Consider the following 20,286-nt stretch of genomic DNA (forward strand, 5'->3'; position numbering starts at 1 on the left):
AGAGGCACTTGTTACAAAGGGAGTTAGTTGGGCAGCGTGCCGATATAGTTTTCCTTCAGGAGACGCACTTTGACCATTCCGGATCCTTCCAATTCCTTCATCATCTCTTTCCCCAGGCGTACTCTGCCGTTTCTGACAGGAAAACTGCTGGGGAGGCCATCTTGGTCTCCAGGGCCTGCCCATTACAAGTCTCTTCTTCCTTTCTTGATCCCCAGGGGCGTTTTGTTATTTTTGAGGGAGTTCTAGGTGGGGTCCCACTATTACTCTGTAATGTTTATGCTCCCAACACTTCTCTAATCCCTTTCCTGCATAGAGTGCTTGCTAGGCTCCATAAGCTTTCTTCCTCTGCTTGCCTGTTAAGGGGGGGACTTCATTCTCTTCATGGTACACCTCCTACGCCTGCTCAGCTGCGCTTGGCCTCCATTTTCCGACGGCTCATCCGTGTTTCATCATTATATGATCTATGGTGGATCAATCACCCTACTGAGCGCTCCTTTGTTTTTATTCTCATCCCCATAAACTGCATACACGCATTGATTATTTCTTTGGGAACCTCCCTATGGTGCGCATGCTCTCTGCGGCTTCTCTTGACCCCATTTCCTGGTCTGATCACTGTCCTGTTCTTCTTTCCTTCTCCTCCTCCCCTTCCTCTATTCGTTCCTGCCACTGGCGACTAAATGATTACCTCCTTAAATCCTTGCCTTCCCGGGAGTCGATTCAGAACTGTCTCACTGAATACTTCACTACTAATGAGGGCTTGGTCTCTCCTCAGGCGATCCTCTGGGAGGCCCATAAGTCCATTGTCCATGGTCACTGTATAGCTTTGGTGTTACGCCGAGCGCTCCGGGTCCCTGCTTCTCCCCGGAGCGCTCGCGGCGTTCCTCTCTCTGCAGCGCCCCGGTCAGACCCGCTGACCGGGAGCGCTGCACTGACTGCCGGCGGGGATGCGATTCGCATAGCGGACGCGCCCGCTCGCGAATTGCATCCCAAGTCACTCACCTGTCCCGGTCCCCGGCTGTCACGTCCTGGCGCGCGCGCGCCAGCTCTCTAAGATTTAAAGGGCCAGTGCACCAATGATTGGTGCCTGGCCCAGTCAGTCTGATTAGCTTCCACCTGCCCCCTGTCCATATAACCTCACTTCCCCTGCACTTCCTTGCCGGATCTTGTTGCCTTAGTGCCTAGAGAAAGCTACTACTGTGTTTACCATTACTGTGTTCCTGACCTCCTGCTATTACTATTGACTACGAACCTTGCCGCCTGCCCCGACCTTCTGCTACGTCTGACCTTGCTTCTGCCTAGTCCTTCTGTCCCACGCCTTCTCAGCAGTCAGCGAGGTTGAGCCGTTGCCGGTGGTTACGACCTGGTTGCTACTGCCGCAGCAAGACCATCCCGCTTTGCGGCGGGCTCTGGTGAAAACCAGTAGCAACCCTAGAACCGGTCCACCGACACGGTCCACGCCAATCCCTCGCTGACACAGAGGATACACATCCAGCTAGCCGAATCATAACATTTGGGTTCCAGGCTTAAGCGTGATGCTCTGGCTCGCTCCCGGGAAAACCGCGCAGAGATTTCTCGCCTTGAAGCTCTATTGCTCTCTACCCCTTCTCTTCCCTTGCTACGGCGCTTGGTGGCCGCTCGGGCGATCTGGCTTTGCACAAAGTGGAGCGGCAATTGTTGTTCGCTAAACAATGTTTTAATGAGAAAGGCAATAAAGCCCATACTATGTTAGCCAGGCACCTGTGTGACCATGCGGTTGCTCAATCCCCCTCTGCTTTGAAAGACTCTTCTGGTACTCTTCATTACCACTCTGCTGATATCTCTCGCCTCTTTGTTGACTATTATACCAAACTTTACTCTCTTCCCTCTCAGCTCCGTCCGATCCAGAGGAATGAGCAGCAACTCTTGACTCTTATCTCTCCAGATGCGGCCTACCCACTCTGTCGAGGGCTGATCGGGAGGTTCTCAATGCACCCATCACGGGGGAAGAGCTGTCGGAGGTTCTCAAATCCCTGCCTGCTGGTTGTTCCCCTGGCCTGGACGGCTTTAGGTACCTGTACTATAAAACCTTTTCCTCTGTCCTTGTGCCTAACTTGTCCCCCTTTTTAACTCTTTCATGGGAGGGGAGGCGATCCCACAGTCCTTCTTACACTCTTTGATTACCTTGATACCTAAACCTGGTAAGGATCACCATGATTGCTCTAGTTACCGACCTATTGCCCTTCAAAACTGTTCACTAAGGTGTTGGCGGTTAGACTTTGTGCCTTTCTCCTCTCCCTTGTCCATAAGGACCAGGTTGGGTTTATCCCTTGCCGTCAGGGCGGAGACAACGCGAGGAGGGTTATAGATCTTGTGGACTTGGTCAATCGGAGATCCAAGGAGGCACTGCTCCTGAACCTAGATGCTGAAAAGGCATTTGATAGATTGGGGTGGCCATTTGTATTCGCCACCCTCCAGAAATTTGGTATTACGGGCAATTTCTTGACTGCACTGCGGGGACTCTACTCTTCTCCCAAACTTCCTCATGCTGCCTCTTTGACTTTCCCTTTGTCCAATGGCACCCGTCAGGGATGTCTGCTGTCCCCTCTGGTTTTTGCGCTTTGCATTGAACCTCTGGCTGCCATGATTTGGGGGGACCTGGACATTGCTGGCATCTCTTTGCATGACAGAGAGTTTAAGATCTGCTTGTTCGCAGATGACGTTCTTCTCACGCTCTCCTGACCCTTGCTTTCTCTCCCTAACCTGTATAGAGAGTCCGGGTGCAGTTGTCCGCTCTACGTTCCCTTCAGCCAGCCATTTTTCGTTTAATTTGGGATGGGAAGAGGCATTGCCTACCTATGACTATGATGGCTAGCAGGGCGTGGGAAGGTTTAGCAGTCCCTGAGGTCATTAAATACTATTGGGCTGCCCATCTACGCCATCTTGCGGCAAGGTGTTCTTACCATGCATATAGCCGCTGGATGGAACTGGAAAAACTTTGGTTAGCCCCCATACACCCTCTCTCCCTCCTCTGGTCTCCTCAGGCATATGGGCCTGTTGGCTCGTATTAGAGAGAGATTCGTTCTCTAGAATCCTTCACGGCCTCCCTCAATAACTCTGTTCCACTGTTTCTCTCGGTCTGGGAGTCCTGGGATCGTTTCACTGATCTCCTCTCTCTCTTTTCTTCCCTTTTCTCTCCCTTTTTCTTTGCTCCCTTTCCACCCTGCCTTTTGTGATTGTTGGGTGTCTGTCTGTCTGTCTACTGTTTGTTCCCCTTTCCCTTTCCTTGTATGTGGATCTTAAATCCTCTATGTCTGAAATGGTTGTTGTGTGGTAACACGCCTACTTCGGCACTTCACAAATTACTGTGGTAGTTCCCGGTACGCCATATTTTGGTAATGGAGACCTTCCGCGATTCTTAATGCCTTTATTATCTTGCCATGGCTTTACCTACTGCCTGCTTGTCATTGGTTCAAGCTAGATGTGATTGGGCTTAGCCCCCTGTATTTCTACTGTATTTCACAGATTGTATTGGGCTATGGCCCCTTTGTTGCCATTTTCAGTTTTTGCTTAGTTTTTGGATTTGTGTACTTGAAAAACCTTTAATAAAAATGACAGTTAAAAATAAAATAAAAAAGAAACATGCTGCAAAACAATGGCAAGGTATATTTTATTATGACAGATCAAAAAGGCACTACATCTTGAACATCTGGAAATAACTTGAATGAAGACAATATAGGCACACCATCAAATATCTACTTTTTTCTTGGGGGGGGGGAAATACAACAATTTTTGTAAGGAAGCAGAGATAATAAAAGACTAGTCATTTGTAAGAGAATGTGATGTTTGCGCAGCCAAAATCAAGAACATTTTCAGCCTCACAATTTACAGGTAATGTTTGTATAATAACTTACAGTATGTAGTATTAAATGTTCAGTAATACTACACACCTAACAATCCACCAGAAAGGCCATTTAAAAATATTACAAACATGAAAATATACATTTTAATTGTACAAGATCACATAATACTGATAAAAGTAACACACTGGAGAAGATCCATTCTATTGTTATTTCTGGTACTAGTAAAATATGGAGGTTGTGTGCACTAGCACTAAGGAATGAATTTCCATGAATTCCAGCTAAACATTCATTTAACAATTTTATTTAAAGGTAACACTATAATAATTATACAAAATCCCATAAAAGCATTTGATAAAACATATCCAACTTATTCTTTTGGAATGATTCACCATATAATACAACTGAAAGATGGTTAATATATGAAAATATACAATATTTTATTATTTACATAGTGTATTTAAACAAAATAGTGAAATCAATGTATGTTTATATCGTGCACTTTTGGAACAAGGAGCATCCTTCTTGGTCAATGTTAAAACACTGAGCAATGACCACTGAAAACTGCATCCTCACAGGTTCACAATTCTACAAAAATACTTCTTAGTAAATCATATTGGACATGCAAGTCTTAAAGGGGTAGTCCGCTGCTCAGCGTTTGGAACAAACTGTTCCGAATGCTGGTGCCGGTGATGGGAGATCGTGATGTCATAGCCCTGCCCCCTCATGATATCACGCCTCGCCCCCCTCAATGTAAGTCTATGTGAGGGGGCGTGACGGCTGTGACTATTTCACTATAACACGTTACAGCAAAAAAAAGTCTTATAGAATTACAGTGGCAATGGCCAGCTATATAATGGAGTGTGGTTAGGTTCAAAGGGAATCTATCAGCAGGATCGCCTAGAGTAACCTCCTGGTATCCTCTAATACAACCTGTGACACTGATCACACTGGTTCCTTTCTTCTCTGTCTTTGTTGTGACGTTAAGAAAACCGTATTAATAGCAATAATAATATCTAATTAATATATTGTTATTAATAAAGTTTTCTCCAAAACGGTGCAACAGAGACGAAAAAGAAAGGCACCTGTGCAGTCAGTGTCACAAGCTCTATTCGATCATACCAGCAGGTTAGATCCACCCTGCTGATAGATTCCCTTTTAATCTAACTCGGCTGACTATGCTGGCACATCATAAGCAGCGCTATCTCCACTCATATTGGCTGCAGAATTGGTGTGTTTGTTGTTGGTTTGTGTGTTGTGACGTTTGTATGCCAAGATTGTGCTAATATTTACAACAGCTTTGTGCAGACATCTGTGAGCATGCACAAACTGGCATCATAGTAGTTTTTATTTGCAAGCCATCATGACATTTGCAAGCCAACATGAGGAACCTGATGGTTCAAGGGCTGAAGCACAGAGGAACTGGCAGTACTGCTGCACAAATTGTAAGTTGTATGCTACAGTACTTCCTAAAAAGCACCTGTCTTTTGCCATGTCTGTTTTAGTAAACAGTTGCATTCCTCATTCAGGAGCACAAATTATTTCTAGATGGTTCATGTGGCCCTTCACTTTCATTGTCGACCACACATCTACTGGTTACATAAGGCAACGTATGGCTGAGTGATGTTTAGGCCTGCATAAACAATACGATCAGCCATTTACTCCTTTGTTGGCTGATCACTAGGCCTATTACATGGGGCAATATTGGCCTTTTTAGCAGAGACTCACCTAGGGCTCTTTTCAAAGGGGGCATGTCCCTACACACTTTAAAGGGGTATTCCGGTTTCTCTGTCGCTCTTCATTGGGGGACACAGCCACTGATGGGTATATGCTCTTGCCCCTAGGAGGCGCTGACACTAGGAAAAAAAAAAAAAGTAAAATACCCGCCCGCTGGAAGTGAGGTAAGCTAGTGTCAGTAAGAGGCAAAACACAGGTCTGGGAGCCCTTCCTGCCAACCGTCCCCCACTGCCCCTGCTATCTTAGCCTGGTATGATGCAGCGTGGCCATAAGCTGGTTGAAGACTTCAGGGTGAGTATCTGTAGTCTTCGGGTAAGTATGACCCCCCCCCCCCCTCCCAGAAAGCCCAAACCAGAATGGCGGTGGTCCAGGTCTCAAGGGGTTGTCATTCTATTCCCTCCCTCCTGCTGGTCCCCTTGTGTGTGCGCGCGCTACAAGGGTCTCAGCCCCGACACACACCCTCCGGCAGCGGGGCAAGTGGGAGTGTTTAGGGGAGGAGCAGACCTGCTGACGCTGTCATTAGCACGGATCTTCTCCTTGCCCTTGTAGTCATGGAAATAAAATGTGCGTGTGTGTGTGTGTATATATAAAATGCCATGACTAAGGACCTGTCATGGTCTGAAACGCGTTGGCTCCTGCCTGATGCAAGTTTGTATCCGCTGATCCTACAATAAAATATCTGTCTTTTTACCGCACTTGGCGCTGGACATTCCTTTGCTATATCGTTTATCCGGTCCGGGGATGCTGTCGGCTTCTGCTTTATGCTGATACATATGCACCTTACTTGCATTCATAGTAACATTTTTGCCTGTCACGTGTCCTGGGTTCAGATCCCTCCAGGACACAGAGGACTTCTCCATTCCGCTGTATGTTTTCACAGAGTTCCTGGGTTTTATGTCGTCACCCAGTATGTTCTCCCATTACCATGGGGAGGTGTTTAGCATGCTCATATGGTACCTGGTGTACCATTGCTAATCCCCCTTACATGGGGTGTGCAGAGATTAGGGGGCTCGGCACGGGCAATGTCGGAGTTACCCATGACTGCCTCTTGGTTCTCCCTCCAATGAGAAACTGCCAGTATGGAGCTCTCTCTCTCTCTCTCCCCCCCACCCTCATGGGTGGAGTATCTACCTGGGTCCCTGCTAGGCTAAGATCAATTAGGGGGATTTTGCCGTCTATGTTCCTGTGTTCACTGCCTACTATTGCAGCCTAGCACTTTGCCCATTTTCTGGTTACCTCCGCCAGGACACTCTCCTCTGCTGGGGGAGTTTAAAAGTCTTGTGTGATTCGGCCATAGCCGGTCTGGCCACCATCTGTTGTATGGTTTCTGCCTTTGCTCTCCTCTTTCCTGGTGGGGACTCCCTTGATGGGTGTGTCCATCCTTCCATTTAACGGTGTCAGTTGTGCGGCACTGACACACCAGTCTTCTGCGGTGACCTTCATGTGCCCTGACCCTGGGAGTCTCAGCTGAGCTCCCTCTGTCTCCCTCTCTATTCCTGCCCTGACTGGGCTGTTGTTTTGGAGTCTTCTCATCTGTTTGGTCCGCTGGGTCCAAGGTTTGTTATCCTTGTCCATCCCTTCCTCACTCGTGTTTGCGAGGGCGGGTTTTTTTTTTATGCATTGGGACCCCCTCCTAGGCAGCAGTGACGTGCCTTGATCTCTTGGATGGTTTTCACCTTTCTTGGGGCCTTTGTAATGTGGTGGTCTCGGGCATGCGTGACACTCCTGTCCAGTTCTTCTCCGCAATCTCCTTTGTGGGGCAGTCTCTCTCAGTCACATTACGTGTTATCCCGACATGGCAGTACGTCTCCTGGGGCTTTCCACTGAAGATGGGAATGCTCACATAGGTTTGTGGCTTCCAGGAGAACTGTGAGCCTCCAATTCCCACGTCCGGTCGCTCCGGTATTCTGGGATGCTCTTCTCAGGATGTTCAGGTACTTGTCCGTCCGGTTTACTTCCTTCTCCTTCGGGATCCATGTACTCCCAGCACAGAGGGCTGTCAGGTCAGCCAGGTTTTGCCTGTCGGTTCAACTTGACCCTATGCGTGGACGTCGTTCCCTCGCTGGGCTTTTTACTGCTGTTCTGGCTCTGTCACACTCTGGGTCCGCTCTTCCTCCCAGGTTCTAGCGGTAACCCTGAGATGGTGATCTGGAACCTGAAGCTTGTCAGTCCGGGTCATCGGTTAGATGCATCATGTCTCTCGGGACGGTTTAGTCTCTCTTCCTTTTCTTTTCCAGAGGTTTCTGGTCTCCATTTTCCATGCTCGCCTTCTTCCTGGCATATGCTGATCTCCCTGGCGTTTTCTCGCCAAATTCTCTTCAATTGGCTTGATGGGGTTCTCTTGTTGCCCCCCTTTTTCTCTGTGTTTACCAGTCGGGCTAGTCCTCCGTCTGGTTCCTTAGTTTCATTGGAATTGGTTTCCTCTATCCTTCCTGGATGGTTATGGCCCATCGTGCCTCTGAGACACTTTTTTTTTTTTTTATGTTTCTCTGCAGACTTTTGATCTCCGGTCTCTTCCTATTGGCTTACTTGCCCTTCTCCATGGGTGGTGGAGCTTCCAGATGCTCAGTTTCCCGGCCCCGGTTATCTCTCGGCTGAGGGTCTCGCCAGCAAGCCTTGCAGGTGTATGGGGTTCAGTCTCCGGACTCTTTCCCCTTCTCTGGCGGTTATTTCCCACCCCAGGGACTGCTTTGGTACGTCCCATCCTGGGATTCCTTTCTAGGGTCCTTCGGACATATCTCTTGTTGGCTTCTCCTACTGCTTTGTGATAAAACTGATTACCTCACTTCCAGACTTTTTTTTCCCCAAGAGTCAGCGCCTCCTAGTGGCAAGAGCATATACCCATCAGTGCCTGTGTCCCATCAGTGTCTGTTTCCCCAATGAAATCTACGAGAAAGAGATTTTACGGTGAGAAAAAAAATGTCCTTTTATACATCTTATCCCCTATCCGCCGCTGGGGACCCCCATGATCTCAGTGCAGCCCCCCGGCATTCTGTGCCGGGCGCTGCCTCCAAGACGGGGACATGATATCATGCCGACACCCCTAGTGATGTGACACCGCGCCCCCACCCCCTAGTGACGTCACACCACGTTCCCTCCATTCATGTCTTTGGGAGGGGACATGACGGCTGTCACGCGCCCTCCCATAGACCTGAATGGCAGGCGCGTTGCGTGACATCACTAGGGGCGTGGCCATGACGTCACTTCCCCATCTCTGAGGCAGCGCCCGGCCCGAGATCATAGCGGAACCCCTGCAATCATCATCATGCTTTGGATAGGGGATAAGATGTATAAACCTGGAATACTCCTTTAATACTATCAAGTCAACGTTTACAGCATCTGACTGTGTACAAAAGCATCCTATTGACAAGGGTAATAGTGACACAGAGTTGTCATTAACTGGAATAATTACATCATTGCAAAATGCTGAGTGTTAAGAAAAGATGCTCCAGAACTGTTATTTCATGGGGAATACAAATAAAAAGATATCCATAAAATACAGTAAGTATCTTTGACTATAAACAGGCAGGGATTTCACTGCTAACCATTCATTTTTAAATATTCTATATAAAGTACAAAACAACCTTTCATATACTAACCATATTACATTGTCAAGGTGGAATTCTTTAACAAACAACAAATATTTCTTGTAGTGAACATATTGTTTACAATATTTTAGCATTTCATTTTGGTGTTGCAATGATAATAAATGATTGTTATTTCCCATCTCCACCCATTTCCAGTTAAGAAAAGTCACATTTCACAAGTAAAGAAATCAGAAACAAGACAAAGGTCTGTACATTTATATACACATATATCTGCTAATGCTTCTGTTCATCCTAGACTGCTAACAGAACAGTGCAGGCCATTTTGCTAGAAAGGACTTTCATCACATTCATAACCCTGAATAAAAAAACAAACCTGTCTATATCTCCATTACTACTTTATATTTGCCATACCTTATCATTTCGCATATCATACTCTTTTCTATGTGATTGGTCCCATTGGATTATGGTACACAAGTAAAAAACATTGTGTGATATTTCCAGCCAAGACAATTCACACAGCGTGAGATGGCACTTTAGCTGAGAAGATTGTTAAGTGTTTGAGGTACAGTATTATTGTCGTGCTTCAGATAAGGAATGGTGGTCAAATTTTCAGCTTCTAACCCAAGACCATGGATATTAGGAAATCTCTGAAATAAAGTAAAAAGAGAGCAGTCCACTGTGTGGTATACACATCAAGTATAAGTTGAATAGTACTGTATACTTCATATTTGTGTGTAATGCAAGCAGTACGATAACTGGAATGATAATGGTCATGGGTACATGGGTAGGTCATTGTTGTGTGTAAATTTATGTGTACAGTATCTGTTTGTGTATGATAGATCAGATGTTCACATGCATATATTTTTTATATTTTGACTAATATCCATGTATTCATTGATTATAGTGTAATGATTATGGAACAGCGCTATTTGTAATCGGTTTTAGATACTTATTTAGTATGTCTGTAACAAGTGAAAGTGCCTGGAGTATTATACTGTGTGATTCCTGAAAACAAATAGCATAATATTATTGCTTTACATAGGAGCCATAAACTGGGATTCCCCATCTGCCTTTGCAGCACCCATAGGTAATTAAGGCCTTTGGCCCCTAATGTTGGTCCTTGATTCTTTAACACGAAGTGGCACCAGTGGGTAGGGCAGGGTAATTATGTCAGCTGCCAAAATGTTCTAAGATGGCCATGTGGCAGAAGTAGTACTGCTCCGGAGTCTGTATACTCAATGCTCTCTGTTTCCGCATTCTTCTGACTGTTTGCTGAATGTTCAAGGTGTCCACATCTTCTATTTGGGACAAGCAGATATCCAGCGTACAGAAAGTACCTGGAGGGTAATAATAACATTCAATGTTAATTTTACTTTGTTGTGCTTACATGTGCTAGGGCTTTACTTTTGTTACGCATGCAATTTTAAAAATGTATTTCCAATCAATCCTGCCATCATCCACTGTATTTTGGCCCAGTACCTGTCCTTCCGATTCCTGCACTGCAATGTACCACAATTGGGGGACCACCTGCAGAACCTTTCCATTGGTTTCCTAACTCATTGACCAATTTTTTCTGTTCCTTCTTTACAGCATCTCTGAAATTGATAAGAGCAGCAGCAGAACTGGGAACCCCAAAGTCTGGCCAGCTTAGGAACTGCAGATGACTGATCTGCCTCTTCTCTCGACCCTGAACCATGAGATATTAGAAAAGAATTCATGTTTTTATCAGGAAAGATTAAAATAAATGATGCTATAATTTAAATAAAAGGTTTCACATACACAATATTAGGCTGCTTTTACACAAGCATATTATATGCAATCTATGGATGCAAGTCCTGACTGTATCTCACATCATACATCTGTCAGACACATGGGTCAGTCCAAGACTTGCATCCATAATACATTCGCTCATGTAAAAGGGTTGTCCAGTGAAAGACAGCTTTATCCCCTCTCCATAGAATAGAATGGGACCAGACACACACTAAATGTATTTGTATGGCAGCACCGAACAGACCCGAGTGCAACACCCAGTTCTCTCAGACAGCCAGGGTCCAGTTCTGGTGATCGCGGGGGTCCCAGCAGTCAGACCCCACAATTCCCTATCCTGTGCATAGAGGATAAGGTGTCTTTCACCGGACAACCCCTTTATATATTCTCATCACTAAAATAAATTTACATTAGATATACACATAAAATGAGTTAATTACTAAAGGAGAAATAAATAAAAACAAATAAAAAGGCTACACATTAAAAATATTTATAGCCAGAAAGAGAAAATTGGAGTCACGAAATCATTTAAAAATATATATATATATTTATTGGTATGCATTAAAAATACTGAATATGTTAAAAGAGAAAACAGCATCAACAAAAAAAAATCCAGCGACATCACCGGTACATCTGCCAGACATGAGATGGTAGTAGTGGGTATATTAATCACAAAAGAGCATATAAACGTATATAGATAGCAGCAAACGGTACACAATGTAAACTACAATCATTTACAGTACATGATAAAGTAAAGTGCCATATGCATAAAGTGCCATCAAGCATTGTATCACAACACACTGCATCAGTGCATGGAATAGCTACACAAAGATACCCACCTCTCTTGTGGGTATCTTTGTGTAGCTATTTCATGCAGTTTACATTGTGTACCATTTGCTGCGATCTATATACGTTTATATGCACTTTTGTGGTTAATATACACCCACTACTACCATCTCATGTTTGGCAGATGTACCGGTGATGTCGCTAGATTTTTTTGTTGATGCCGTTTTCTCTTTTAACATATTCAGTATTTTTAACCCCTTAAGGACCAGGCCCATTTTGGCTTTAAGAACCAGACCAATTTTATTTTTGCATTTTCGTTTTTTCCTCCTGGCCTTCTAAAAATCATAACTCTCTTATATTTCCATCCACAGACCCATGTGAGGGCTGTTTTTTTTGTGTCACCAATTGTACTTTGCAATTACATCACTTATTTTACCATAAAATGTACGGTGTAACCAAACAAATATTATTTATGTGGGAAAATTGAAAAGAAAACCGCAATTTAGCAAATTTTGGAAGGTTTTGTTTTCACGCTGTACACTTTCTGGTTAAAATGACATGTTTTCTTTATTCTGTGGGTCAATACAATTAAAAGGATACCCATGATTATATTCTTTTCTATAACTGTATCGCTTAAAAAAAATCTCAAACCATTTTAACAAAATTTGTATGTTTGAAATTGCCCTATTTTGACCACCTATAGCTTTCTCATTTTTCTGTATATGGGGCGATATGAGGGCTCATTTCTTGCGCCATGATCTGTAGATTTTATCAGTATCACTTTTGCTTAGGTTTTACTTTTTATAAATTTTGTATAAATTTTTTTTGAATAAAATGTGACAAAAAAGCAACAATTTAGGACTTTTTAAAAAATTTTTACGTTTACGCCGTTCACCGTACGGGATAATTAACAATATATTTTAATAGTACAGACTTTTACGCACGCAGCGATACCAAATATGTGTATTCATTATTTTTTTTACGCTTTTTTGGGGGTAAAATTGGAAAAACGGACGTTTTAATTTTTTATTGGGGGAGGGGATTTTTCAAATTTTTTAACTTTTTTACTTTACATTTTTTTTTTACACTTTTTATGTCCCCATAGGGGACTTTTCATTGCAATCAGTTGATTGCTTATACTGTGCAGTGCTATGTATAGGACACAGCACTGCTCAGTATTATCGGTGATCTTCTGCTCTGGTTTGCTCGATCTCAGACCAGAGCAGAAGACCCCGGGAGACGGCCGGAGCCAGGTGAGGGGACCTCCGGCCGCCATGCTGGATGATCGGATCCCCGTGGCAGCGCTGCGGGCGATCCGATCATCCGTCCAAAGTACCGCACTGCCGCAGATGCCGTGATCTGTATTGATCACTGCATCGGAGGGGTTAATGGCAGACATCCGCGCGATCGTGGATGTCCGCCATTACCGGCGGGTCCCTGGCTGCTGATAGCAGCTGGGACCTGCCGGGCATGACACGAGCACCGCTCCGGTGCTCGCGATCATGTCGGCGCATAAATGTACGTCATGGTGAGCTAAGTACCACGTCACCATGACGTACATTTACGTCCATTGTCGTTAAGGGGTTAATGCATACCAATAAATATTTTTTTTTTAAAATGATTTAGTGACTCCAATTTTCTCTTTCTGGCTAATTTCAATGTAGGGAGTCGCAATATATGGTGCCTATAACAATTTTTTGAGGGTAACACAGTGTCAGTACTAACCAACTTCATCATTTATTATACCCCTATATATGTGTGTTTTGTGTTTTTGGCTAATAAAAAATATTTAATAATGTTTTTACACTTTTGTACACTAATTTAGTAAAAAACAATCTTATTTTGTGACACCATATTTGTACTCATAGTATACGACTACAAACCAAATTACACAAATCTATTAGATAATAAAATTCTCAAGATAAAAAGGTAATACCTGGCGAATGCTTATGTCCAGAGTAGTCTTTCTGTAATGTTGGTGGTTCTCAGCTGCTTTGTTTGTGAGGGTCACAGTACCAAAGCAAGCTATAGATCCTGGTGACAAAGGCCAATACTGACCACATTTTCGATGACCACCCTCCTCAACTCTGTTCAGTAAATGGAGATTAAGAAAATCAAATTCAAGGCAAAAATATTCAGAAAGCTCCTAAACACCATTTTTAATAACTCACCGTGTTGTCATAACAATAACCAACACATTCTGCTCCCAAACCATTTGCCAAAAATCCTGAAATGTATTTTCCATAGGTCCTGGAGGAAAACAAACATTTATATAATATTAGTTTTGTTAGAGCACAGAAACATATCCTACCTATTCCCTAGTCCAGGCATTTAAGCCCAGATTTACTAAAGCTATTTCATTCTTACACAGTATACACCAGAATTACCGCATTGGCTAAGGCTGTTTAATAAATTTGACACAGATTTAAAATGTTACTGTCATTAGAAACAACTTTTGACATATCAATGAGAGATGCCAGAAGTGGTTGATCATAACAGGTCTCACTCCTGAGACTTGTTGCGATTGTGAGTTATTAGCCAGGGAAGCAAAGGGCATTGCACTGGCCGTCTGAGAGATCCGTCCATTTCTCTGCATAGACCTGTGGCTAATGCCTAACATCCCCATTCATGTCCAGAGTTACCCCTATAGATGCCGCAGTCAAAGTCTAAATGCGTTAGCTGATCAGGACCACCACGGTGAATTCATAGTGTCCTGATCAGCTCAGTGGATGGGCAGAGGGTCACTACCTGCCTCTGGTCATCCAATCGGCAGTTTTAAAAGTGCAGGCTGCTGAAGCGCTGATAACAATAATCAATGGTGTATGCAATAGCAAGATTTCGTGTTATAGCCCCCTATGTGAACTTAAAATAATGAATAAAAATTTGTAAAAATAAATAAATAAAAAAGTTAATAAATGTTAATACCCCCCTTCCTAATAAAAGTGCACTGCGTAGACACTGAAGCCCCAAAAATTGACAAAATGGTGATTTTTAATTTTTTTTTTTTTACATTTTGCAAATAATTTTTTATTGTTTCACTGTAGATTTGATGGTAAAATTAGTAATGTTATTACAAAGTACAATTGGTGGTGCAAAAAACAAGCATCCTTAAGGGGTTAAATTACCAAACAAAGATGTGCCATCAGGACAATCCTGTTCCATATTACCTACTCTATTAGCCAGAGCAAGGAGGAGCCCATATTATGGAGGTCTGTCAACAGGCACCATGTAGAAGGCCATTACATGGAGATATTGATGTATTTGTGATTGTAGGTTTACACATAGCACAGCTAACCATCTCTAATTGACATTAATACAAGACATTTTATTTATTACCTTGTGTGCCAATGTACATGTTCTTCTGTAAGTATCCATCCATAAAACTGGCATTTATATAGTCTGAGCGCTAAAAGATAAAGGTATCCATATCAGATCATATGCAAGCTTGGAGTACACCTTTTTATTATAGTATAGCTCATATAATATTTGGTTCTTCAAGTGTAAAGGGGTTATCCAGCGTTTGAGAACTTATCCCCTATACACAGTATAGAGGATAAGTGTCTGATCACACTCTGCTGTCTCTGGCACTCCCATAGACAATGCATGGAGAGGGTGTGTCGACTTTTCTCCATGTACGGGGAAATTTAGGTACTGTTCTGGAATACCCCTTTAATTTTGTTGTTTTACTACTTACTCTTCATTAATCATATTAACAGCTAAATATGTTGTTACATGTAGACAAGCCAAGCTTATAGTGGACATGCTGTTAATTACATACCATTACTCACATTGAACTCTAGAATTATCAGTGCATTTGAGAATTGGGTGCTAGAAGCAAACCATCTCTCATGGGTGTGCTAGAAACAATAGGGTTTTCATAATGCAATGAATGAGGCAAACTAGGTGATGTTAAAGGGGTTATCCAATGACTAAAAGCTATTGTTCACTAGGTAGGTTAACCTCCCTGGTAATTTTGTGCCAGACATCCTACCCAATTATAAACCCTGCTTTTCAGAGTAAATGACAGATCTAAAGAGTGTGGACAGTCTAGTGCCAGTATCTTGGAGAAAAGCTGTAAATCAACATTAAGGAAGGAAATCGGATGGTAGTTGGCACATTGTATACTGTCCTTCTAAGTGAAGAGGAAGTCCCTATGCCACATAATTAAATGCAGATAGGAAGTGGGGACTCCGTGTATCAAGCGTTGCTTTACGGAATGGAAGGAAAGGACCGTCCGCTCCTGGTGCCTTCCCCATCTGAGTAATGGCCTGGCATAATTCTGCTTGCAAGAGAGGGGACTCCAACTTCTCAACATCCACTTTAGTGAAAGTAGGCAACCCTGATAAGCACAAGTAAGAGCATATAGAAGAGGGATAGAAGTTCCAAAATTCACAGACAATGGGGAAGATTTATCAAAACCTGTGCAGAGGAAAAATTGCCCAGTTGCCCATAGCAACCAATCAGATCCCTTCTTTCATTTTTAACAAGGCCTCTGCAAAACAAAAGAAGCGATCTGATTGGTTGCTATGGGCAACTTTTCCTTTGCACTGGTTTTGATAAATCTCCCCCTATAGCCTCAGAAAGATGAAGACGTGTTTAAGAAGAGGAGGAAATGGCAGAGATATAAGACTGATCTTGCTGAGCACAGAGTGACCAAGCCAGTGACCTGCCACATTTATTGCAATATTCATAAAAGTGTCGCTAACATCTGGCGAGAGTAGCTTTGCCCATTCCATTAGGAGAGAGCAAGCAGTCTTCTATTTTAAAGAGGGCCAACTGTACATCTTCAGTGGAGGAATGTTCACAGAGTAACTGTGTAAGTTTAAATTCTCTCTCCATTTTGAAACAAGCACCATGTTTCACCAGTACAAAGAGTAATACCTTTTGTGGCATTCAGTGTAAAGTACTTTTCAAGAGTCTGTTTTAAGTTTTGGAGGACCAAAGGACAAGAAGCATGGAGTTTCCACTGCCATTGTTGGGGAGTGGGGGAAGACAGACAGCACGACCAAGACCTAAGAGTCCCTTTTGCGACTTCTGGTGATCATAAGCCACATTTTATGGCAGGAATAAGCAGGAAAAGATGCTGGATGGCAAAGTGCTCCTGGCAAACACACCTTTGTGTGCTGAGCCTCCCCCACCTTCAACAGGAGATAATTTGTAATCTTGGAAAAAAAAAAATTTAAGTGCCTACTGTACACCTCCCTAAAGCAGGCCAAGTCTTTAAACTGTACCTCGTGCAGTCAAGCTCAATGCAAAAAAAAAAAAAAAAAATATATATATATATATATATATATATATATATATATATATATATATATATATTACAGTATTCCAGCAGTAGTCCCTGCATCTGTCCCATTTTTATTTAAAATAGATTTTATGATCAAAGTGATCTCACTTTCTTTGACCACACCAGTACATACTATACTAATAAAGAAAAAAAAAACTGTATAATAAATTATATTGTACATTTTTCTCCAATCAGTAAAAGACAAAACCTAAATCTCCATCTACGATCACAAGCTTGCTTTTAAACAACAACTGATATTTACGTCATGCCAGTTGACACGTTTTAATTTGACTCTTGTTTGGTCTAGACAAGGAACATCTCCATAACGATTCCGATCCCGATTCACGACAGCCCTATAAACAGAGCAGAGGGAGTTGTTATATAGAAAAGAAAAAACTGAATTCCAAAGATACAAGCGTGATATCCTGTGTTACTATTGGACATGATGGAAAATTTGCGCAGGATTTTGTAGAAACACAGTTGGGGACATTTATCAAAACTGTGCAGAGGAAAAGTGGAGCAGCTGCCCATAGACACCAATAAGATCGCTGTTTTCAGAGGCCAATTTAAAAACAAATTAGTCAATCTGATTGCTATAGGCAAGTGCTCACTTTTCCTCTCACAAGTTTTGATAAATCTCCCCCAATATACTTGTGCCAATATCGGTGTGGCCCCGACATTTAAAAAAAATCCCAAAATATTTACTAAGGTTTCCACAGAAAATATGGCGGATTTGAGCAGAGGAAAACCCTGCAGACCAGAGCATGTTTAAAAAAAGCAAAATGTTGAGAAAAGTGCAAAACGTAGGATAACCTTAGTAAATACTGTGGAAAAATACTTATAGGGGATTAAAACCCACAAAGAAAACTATACTCCACTCCAAGAAAATCAGGGCCATTATTTTATAAAACAGCAGGAGCTGAGCAGGTTCATATAATTTTGTGGGACTAGTTTTAGTATAACCTGTTATTTATTTATGTCAATCTCTGCTCATTCTGGGCTAAGTAGTCATGTAGGCCGTGTGCTTCTTCCAGCCTCTGAGGCCAGAAGAAGCACACGGCTGAGTGCGAAAACGGCTGTTAGCCTCTGATCGCCCACATCGGAATATCTCCCTGCCACACAGAATGTTGGTGCCATGAAAAGCTAAGAAGACGGTGAGTGCAAGCTTTTCTATAATCTTTTCTATCTACATTATTGGATTACTACACTTCATTCTTTATTTAGTTTCACACCCTGTCAGTAACAAAATACATTACAGCTACAGCCACTGAAAAATACTGAGAACTGTTGTATTGGATTGTAATATATGGACTTCTGCATGTGATTGTGCTCTCTGTAGTCCTTTCTGCTCTCCAAATACAGTTTTAATAAAATTGACCTGTCAGAAGGTTCACCACACCACTATACTTCTAAATATTCATTTTGCCCAACAAGGCCACATACTTAATATGTGAATGGTCCTTACTTTATATATAAACATATAGATGGACCTCATATATAAAAGCGGGTGAAATAAGTATTGTACAAGTCACTATACTTCCAGAGGTGCTATCGACATGAAATTTTCATTAAATGTTGGTAACACCACAAGTAACCCATACATACAAAGAATTCAAAACAAAAGCTCAGAACTTAAAGTTATGTGTAATAATGTGGAATGACACCGGGAAAAAGTATTGAACACGCGTCCTGGTATTTATTTAAGACTTTCTAGAAAAGGCTTTGTTGGTAATGACAGCTACAAGGTGCCTACTGTATGGAGAAACTAGGCGCATGCGTTGCTCTGGTTTGATTTTGGCTCATTCTTCCACACAAGAATGGCCTCTTCTATGAATCATGATCTTCAGTTCTTTCCAAAAATTTTCAATGGGATTCAAGTCAAGTGACTGGCTGGGCAATTCTAGCAGCTTTATTTTCTTTTGTGGAATCAATTTGAGAGTTTCATTGGTTGTGTTCTTATTCACCTTTGTTTCATCTCCATTATCCTGGTAGATGGCAGCAAATAATTGTCACAAATGTCTCAGTAAATTTGCCCTTTTATCCTTCAATTATGTGAAGTTTGCAAGTACCATTTGCTGAAAAGCCGCCCCCCACCATGATGTTTACACCTCCAAACTTCACTATTGGTATGATGTATTTAGGGTGATGTGCAGTGCCATTTCTCCTCCAAACATAGTGTGGATTATGGCATCCAAATTTTGCACTCATCTGACCACACTATATTCTCACAGTATTTCACTGGCTTTTTCAAATGTTGTGCAGCAAACTTTAAATGAACTTGAACATGCTTTTTATTCAGCAATTAAATCTTGTGTGGTGAGCGAGAAAACAGGCCATAGTAAGTGCTAGACATGAGCGAAGTTACAGTGATTCGATTCGTCACGAACTTCTCGGCTCGGCAGTTGCTGACTTTAGCCCGCATAAATTAGTTCAGCTTTCAGGTGCTCCAGTGGGCTGGAAAAGGTGGATACAGTCCTAGGAGACTCTCTCCTAGGACTGTATCCACCTTTTTCAGCCCACCGGAGCACCTGAAAGCTGAACTAGTTTATGCAGGCTAAAGTCAGCAACCGCCGAGCCGCGAGGTTTGTGACGAATCAAATCACTGTAACTTCGCACATCTCTAGTAAGTAAATTACTTACTATTTTCTTTGAGACAACAGTATCTGTTAAATCCAGATCTTTTTAAAGGGGTTATCAAGGAATAGAAAAAAGAGCCAATTTCTTTCAAAAAAAGCTCCCTGTCTGTCTCCAGGTTGGGTGTGGTTCTGCAGCTCAGTTTGAAGTTAAAGGAAAACTGTCAGCAAGTTCACCCACACTAAACACAGCACATTGGGTTATAGTGTGGGTGAACAGGAGTCTGTAACATGTGCTCACTTAGTAGAGTTTTGTTTAGGGCGAGTTTGCATCCTCTAAAATGTCCACCATCCATCCTGGTTTTGCACGCAGCAGGCGGTCCCCCGCCGGCAATCTCACTTTGGGTTCCGGAGGCAGGTGCCATAATCCCGCCCCCTTGTTGCATATTCATTTCTTGTTTCTCCACGTCCTAATGACGTGGAGTTATCCGCCCCTCTGAGCGCTGCGATCTGGCTTCAGAGCGCATGTGCAGTTTCACGGCGCAGAGATTCTGGAGACGCACAGCTCTCACGTCATCAGGACAGAGAGCCGTGTAAAACAAAACCGTGCATGCGCACTGAAGCCAGATCGCAGCGCTCTGGAGGGGTGGTTAACGCCACGTCATTAGAACGTGGAGAAACAAGAAATTAATATGCAACAAGGGGGGGGGGGGGGAATTGGGCGCCTGCCTCCGGAACCCAAAGTGAGA

General features: G+C 42.9%; 1 protein-coding gene across 1 annotated transcript in view; it reads right to left on the reverse strand.

The window, feature by feature from the left end:
- Positions 1 to 3,630: 3,630 nt before the first annotated feature.
- The window catches only part of PTPN9 (protein tyrosine phosphatase non-receptor type 9), a 40,345-nt gene continuing 23,689 nt past the window's right edge, over positions 3,631 to 20,286 (reverse strand). Inside the window, exons 8-13 of the mRNA XM_056572709.1 lie at positions 17,227 to 17,317; positions 15,011 to 15,080; positions 13,846 to 13,924; positions 13,611 to 13,761; positions 10,601 to 10,808; positions 3,631 to 10,458 (exon numbers count right to left, since the gene is read on the reverse strand). Coding sequence (XP_056428684.1) covers positions 10,292 to 10,458; positions 10,601 to 10,808; positions 13,611 to 13,761; positions 13,846 to 13,924; positions 15,011 to 15,080; positions 17,227 to 17,317 — 766 coding nt within the window. The 3' untranslated portion in view covers positions 3,631 to 10,291. The remainder of the gene's footprint in view (positions 10,459 to 10,600; positions 10,809 to 13,610; positions 13,762 to 13,845; positions 13,925 to 15,010; positions 15,081 to 17,226; positions 17,318 to 20,286) is intronic.

Source organism: Hyla sarda, chromosome 4, assembly GCF_029499605.1.
Source record: "Hyla sarda isolate aHylSar1 chromosome 4, aHylSar1.hap1, whole genome shotgun sequence".
NCBI lineage: Eukaryota > Metazoa > Chordata > Amphibia > Anura > Hylidae > Hyla > Hyla sarda.